The following is a 6846-nucleotide window of genomic DNA, read 5'->3' as shown; positions in this document are numbered from 1 at the left end:
GCCATTTGTGACAACTAGGTGGACGTCGAGGGCGTTATGCTAAGTGAAGAAAGTCAGATAGAGAAAGACAAATACTGTATTATTTCATAAATCTGTGTAGACTAAAACTCTAAACTCACAGAAACAGAGAGTAGAATGGTGGTTACCAGGTACTGGGGGGTGGGTGAAATGAAGAGATGTTGGTGAAAGTGTACAAACTCCCAAGTATAAGATGAATACGTTCGGAGCTCTAATGTACAGATGGTGATGATCGTTAATAATACTTGAAAGTTGCTGAGAGTATATCTTAAATGATCTCACCATACACAAAAAAGTAGTAATTATGTGAGGTGATGAGGAATAAGCTAACACTATGATGATAATCGTTTTGCAACATATAAATGTATCAAATCAACCATTGTATATCTTAAACACCCACAATGATACACGTCAATAATATCTAAGTAAAGAGGAGGGAAAAAAGAATTACCCATCTCAAACATACAACCTGTCTCATGTGGTTTTTAATCTGTGTAGACTAGTTTAATGTACTAAAACAAAATGGAAAATCAAGTAAACCCAAACCGGTCAGCATTCTGGAAACAGTGGAAGCGCATTCTACATAAGACAGAACCATTCAATAATCTGAGTTAATAATGAGTAACTATTGTAATATTGTAGACAGTTATAATAACTTATCTAGCAGTAATCCACATTGAGAGATTCCATATGAATAGAGCATTGGAAAACAGGAAAAATTACATTCCTGAAATATCATCTAAGTCATGTTTCTCTACATGTGGAGACTTGTAGCAACATCATGAGACTATAACAATTCTGCGTATAATTAGAAACTAGACTAGGAGCAAAGAATTTTAGGTCCAGTTCTCTTCTAGGTTTTTGACAGTCAAATTGAAACTCATTTCTATATAGTGTCCTCTGAGCTTTACAAGCAATGAAAATTGGACCCTTGTAATCTCTTGGGCACAGTATTTGGCACATTTTAAAATAGTTCTAATTGAGCGATGGATAAACAGATAGATTTCCTCTACTGCCTCTAAATAATTTGGACACCAACCAAAATGTGTCCATCTGTGTGTGTGTATGTGTGTTTACACATGAACATGTTTCAGTAGCTTCTTAATAACTCCCACTGAAACCTCATCACCAACAGCAGAATCAGGCACCAACTTCCACTTTCTCGTCCAATAACACTCCCTTTGTAAGTCTTATATTAAGCCTCAAACTGAGGGATTTGTACATAAGACAGGGATACAGTGGAAATTCTTGAAACTGTGATTTCTTTGAATCTGCCCTTTCTCTCCTGAAAGGGGAGTAAAGACACTAAGATATTTAGTCTTCCAAGAGGCTCTGCTTTCACAAACAACACTTTCAAGAATTAAAGTCACCAGTGTTCTGTTCTGCTCTGTATCTAATAACTTACTATTTGTAGTTGGAGTTTTGGTCAAAGGTGTGAGGTAAAGACATTAAGCTTTTAGCTAATATAAAGGTTATGGATAGTGAAATTGAGTTGTCATGATTGATTATGTACAAATAGTTTGACTTTGATATTTTCCAGGTATATTAAATTCTTCAAAGCCAAAATGATCTTCTCAGTGACAGGAACAACAAAGGTGGGTGTTAACTATTGGAAGAGGGGTGATGTGTGAGGAGGGATTCAGAAATGTGGTCCATGCAGTGTGAGAGAAGGCATCATTCATTTGCTGTGATCCTTTGAGCTGCTGTTGGTGAGTCCACCTCAGAACAAAGTCAATGTAAATTGGGTTTCCAAAGCCCCTTTCAGCCAAATTCTTATCTTCAGACAGACTCTATCAAATATTCCTGTTATACAAAATTAGATCCTATACATATAAGATTGAAGGGAGTAAAAATAGTTTATTCCTTCCTACTTCCATCACTTCCTTCCTTTCAACAAAATATAGATTCATTATATATGCCATAAGAACACAACTATAACATTAATACTTACTAAAGTATGGTGGGGAAATTGAATAAGTCAACTTTTCTTGAGTCTTCACTCATACTAAATCCTCAAAAAAAATAGTACCCGTTTTTACTGCTGGAAATCGTGATATCTCCTATCCCACCCAAATCTACCTCTACTTCTCTCGTGACACGTTTCACAGTTTATCTTGCAATATGTCCATCAATTTATACAAATCATCCACATGTGTTAGCCTGCAAACACTTTGAGAATGTGGTCCAACTTATCCAAATACATTTAAAATTGCAAGAAGCGTTCACTTTCTAAGAACAAAGTGGAACAAATAATAATTGTAAAATGTCCTGAGAATGATCGATAACAGCTTATTAAAAGTAGGCGTTATTGAGACCAGCCTTGTTGCACAGTGGTTAAGATCGTGTGCTCCACTTGGCAACAGATGTTAGCTCAGGGTCAATCATCCTCACCAAAAAACAAAGGCATTATTCTAATGATACCATCATCTCTCACTGCTGTGGGATCCCTCCACTCTCTTAGCTTAGATCCACAAATGGAAAGACACAGAGGAGAGTGTGGTTGATATAGTATGAACCACCTCTAGAAAGTAGGTCACTATCTTTATTCTCTCCCTGACACTCAAGCAAGGATCACATCATATTATCCAAGGTGAATAAGCTGTAGAGAATTGCTGTACAATATTGCAGCTATACAGTTTCATGCACTTAAAATCTTGTTAAGAAGGTAGGTCTCATGTTTAAGTGTTTTTATCTCAATAAAAGAAAGTAAAGATATTCTTTGAGATTAGGATTTACATATTGTTTCAATGTGTTTCCCAGTCATAAATTTTAATCATCTTAAAATAATTGTTAATCAAACAATCTGATTAGTATAAAGAAATCACAATAATGAGCTACCTACGTGGAACAATCTGCAATTTTAAGAAATTCAATGTAAAACAGCCAACAGCAAGTAAAATGACTCATGCCAGAGAAACATTGCAATAAGAAACTGAATGACATCCTTTTATTCAAAAAAGCAAGACCTCTTGAAGTCACCAGAATATTTGCTAATATGAATATTGACTTTGTGAACAATAAGTCCTCAATGGCTGGAGCCATGTCTTCCTTATCTTTGTATATAGTGCTTCACACAATTCCAGACATTCAATAAATTTGTGTGGAATAAAAAATAATGATAAAATTTAAAAACTATAATAAATTAATAAAATAAAATATGCTATGGAATTTTAACTACTGAACATAAATGATATTATTTTCAAAAGTAGATTTATAGGGAAAGAATTATTGAATAACTTTGCATGTGATAATTTGGTTTGATCGTGAAACTGAAGGCAATCTCAAAAATTGGGACAAGTCAACAAATTGTAAACACTGGAACCACAGGAGGAACAATCTGAATTGGGTTCTTAGTGCTTAGAATGAAAACAAATTAAATAGCCAAACATTTTCATATGGAGTAGCTTGAAAACAAAGTGAGAGAAAGAAGGTGATTCAATGGAGCTGAAAAACTGCACCAGGGTCAAAGAATTTATTTTCCTTGACCTAACCCAGAATCAAGAACTGAACTGGGTCTTATTTCTTTTCCTACTTTGGGTGTATGTGACAACTCTGCTGGGAAATCTCCTCATCATGGTCACGGTGACCTGTGAATCTTGCCTTCACACCCCCATGTATTTTTTGCTCCGTAATTTGTCTATTGCCGACATCTGCTTTTCCTCCATCACAGCTCCCAAGGTTCTGGTGGACCTTCTGTCACAGAGAAAGACCATCTCCTTCAATGGGTGCTTCACTCAGATGTTTTTCTTCCACCTTGTTGGAGGGGTGGATGTATGTTCTTTGTCGGTGATGGCATTTGATCGCTATGTGGCCATCTCCAAGCCCCTGCACTACGTGACCATCATGAGCAGAGGGCGATGCACTGCCCTCATTGTAGCCTGCTGGCTGGGGGGCTTTGTCCACTCCATCGTGCAGATTTCCCTGTTGCTGCCCCTCCCCTTCTGTGGACCCAATGTTCTTGATACTTTCTACTGTGATGTCCCCCAGGTCCTCAAACTCGCCCATACTGACATTTTTGTGCTTGAGCTGCTGATGATTTCCAACAGTGGGCTGCTCTCCACACTGTGGTTTATCTTCCTGCTTGTGTCCTACACAGTCATCCTAATGACGCTGAGGTCTCAGGCAGGGGAGGGCAGGAGGAAGGCCATCTCCACCTGCACCTCACACATCACTGTGGTGACCCTGCACTTTGTGCCCTGTATCTATGTCTATGCCCGGCCCTTCAATGCCCTCCCCACAGATAAGGCCATCTCCATCACCTTCACTGTCATCTCCCCTCTGCTGAACCCCTTGATCTACACTCTGAGGAACCAGGAGATGAAGTCAGCCATCAGGAAACTGAGAAGAAGATGTGTACCTTCTGAGAGGATATAGACTGGTCGCTCACTCCTTCTCACCACCTTTGAAAATGTCCATCAAATAAACAGCATTGACTAAAGGATTTTTAAATAATTTTGATATTTCTACTAAGATGCACATGACTTTCAAAGATTCTGTTTGGCATGCAATAATAATGTAAAAAGATACGTTTCATGTTGCAAAAGGAAGCAGAGAAATCAAACTGTTAGCTGAAGAGTTGCATAATGCTTATGCAATAAAGCCTTGGAAGAAATAAAGAAAAGAGAATATGTATGCACTCAGAAATTTTATCACATTGGAATTGTTGTGGGGGTTTCATTCAGCTCTATTGCATATAATTGAAAAATACAAATGTTGTTTATTTCAGATGTACAACTTGATGTTTTGATATACATATAGATTGTGAAATGATCATTGGGGGAAAATGGATTAAGGTGGGACCTCTCTTGGTTATTACTTACAACAACATGGAAATCTCCAATTGTCTAAATAAAATTAACAATAAGAAAAAGCAAACATATATATATATACTCAGACATTCCCACTATATTCTTGTTACCAGGAAGGGAGCTGAGAAACATAATGCAGCTTGGGCATTGGATTGCTAAGGTCTTTCATGAAGTAATCACATTTTAATGAAGTAAGCACACTCAAATTAAGTTCCTCCTCTGACTTTCTGATATGAGTAAATTAAATAACTACTACCTGAAGATTTTTCCGTCTGAAGCCCACACTCCAGTGGTTGAGTGCAAGTGCTTTGAAGCCAGCACAGCTTGAGTTAGAATGTGGACCCCAGTAACTATGGGTTCTATGACGTCATGTAGGTCCTTACCCTGACCTTCCTCTGAACCCCACACCTACTGACCACACTTCCATGACATTGCCTCAGCGACCGGGGCTCAGCTCAAGCACCACACTCAGGACCTTGTTTCCAATTCCCTGTCCTCCTTCCTCCTATTCCCCCAGTAGGGCTATGATTTATTTATTGCATCCCCAGCACCTGGCACAGCAAGTAGAATGTAGAAAACTGACCAAAAAATGGTTGAGTTAAAGAACTCAGTGAATGAATATCACCTCTCACTCCTTTCTGTTTCTCAAATCATTGGAGAATAGGAGTAAGAAAACAATGGATTTGTTATTATTCTCTGTTAACATGACTCCCTAAAAATGACAGAAACCTATGAAGCTGCTTCAGACTATGCATATACATTCAAAAAGTTGGCATGAACGGAAAAACATTATTCAATACATGAACTTGGTTTTTATTTGTTTTCTGGTTCTGCTATTTACAGCATTTGGAAGTTTTTCTTTTTTGCCCTTCATTTCTGCAGGTAGATCCTAGATCTTAAAATTTTTGAAATTAGACAAATGTTCATGTCACAGTACAAATGTCAGTTCAAAAATCAGACATGCAAAGGTCCTCAGGTGGGGATGTGCCCAGGCCTTCATAAGAAGATGAGAGGAAGCAAGGAGGAGACAGGTAATAATTGTAGTCAGAGAGATAATGAGGCCACGGGATCAGGTCCTTAGGACCTTTTAGACATTGTGAGGATTTTGACTTTCACCTAAATAAGATGCGATGCATTTTGAAGAGCAGAATAGTGATGAATGTTTTAGCAGAAATGCAGTGCTTACTGTTATGAATAGACTGAGGTGGGGCAAGGACAAAAACAGGGAGACCAATTAAGAAGCTACTGCAAAAGTCCCAGGAAAGAAATAATGAAGACACAACTTAGGGTAGTAACAGTGGAGGTGGTGAGAATGGTGAAGAACTCTGAAAGTCAAGCAAGTAGGAGTTGCTGATGGATCCAGTGTGGATTTCCTGGTGATGTGTATGTCCTGTGAGAACTCCATCACACACTTTCTTCATCCGCCCATTGAGATCTCCTTCACTCTCATCTACATAATCCTTTCAGGTCCAATGGCTCCTTCCAATACTTGTGTGTCACACTTGAGGAATTACCCTACATGGGTGAAACTGCCTAAGGAAGTTGTGCAGAATCCCTAAGAATAGGCATTTATGTCCCAACAGAAAAACTACCAGGGGAAACATCAGAGGTAAGGTGGAATTCTGGGTAAAGTGACCTAACAGGATTCTTGCTGAAGGCAGGCCAGGGTGATCAAATATCACTTGGGGCATGGTGGATGGTGAGGAACCTGATTACACACTGATGGTGATCAACATGGAGGGTGGGGGATTTTGGCTAAACTGAATTAGCAGAATTCTTGTTAAAATTTGACAATGCAGAGACAAGCATGGAGGTCCCAAAGTGGAGGCCTAGTTGAGAAGTTCAGGGGAGCCTGAGTAGAGTTTGGTCAAGGGGAGAATCTTTGTCACTGCTAAAAACTTTTAGATCCTACACAAAAAGTGTGTTCCTAAGGACATGTGCCTGAGTCACATCTTGATTACTCCCACTGAAACCACCTCGCCATCAGTAGAATTTTTCCACAACCACATCCAATTATATG

General features: G+C 38.7%; 1 protein-coding gene across 1 annotated transcript; it reads left to right on the top strand.

Moving 5' to 3' along the window:
• Nucleotides 1-3456: 3456 nt before the first annotated feature.
• LOC139040666 (olfactory receptor 4D10-like) lies at nucleotides 3457-4392 on the top strand. The gene has a single exon (XM_070487417.1). It carries the CDS (start codon nucleotides 3457-3459, stop codon nucleotides 4390-4392), a length of 936 nt encoding a protein of 311 aa, XP_070343518.1.
• Nucleotides 4393-6846: the final 2454 nt, after the last annotated feature.

Source organism: Equus asinus, chromosome 17 (genome assembly GCF_041296235.1).
Source record: "Equus asinus isolate D_3611 breed Donkey chromosome 17, EquAss-T2T_v2, whole genome shotgun sequence".
Taxonomy (NCBI): domain Eukaryota; kingdom Metazoa; phylum Chordata; class Mammalia; order Perissodactyla; family Equidae; genus Equus; species Equus asinus.
Note: the sequence above shows the minus strand (reverse complement) of the source record. Positions and strands in the feature narration are given on the sequence as shown.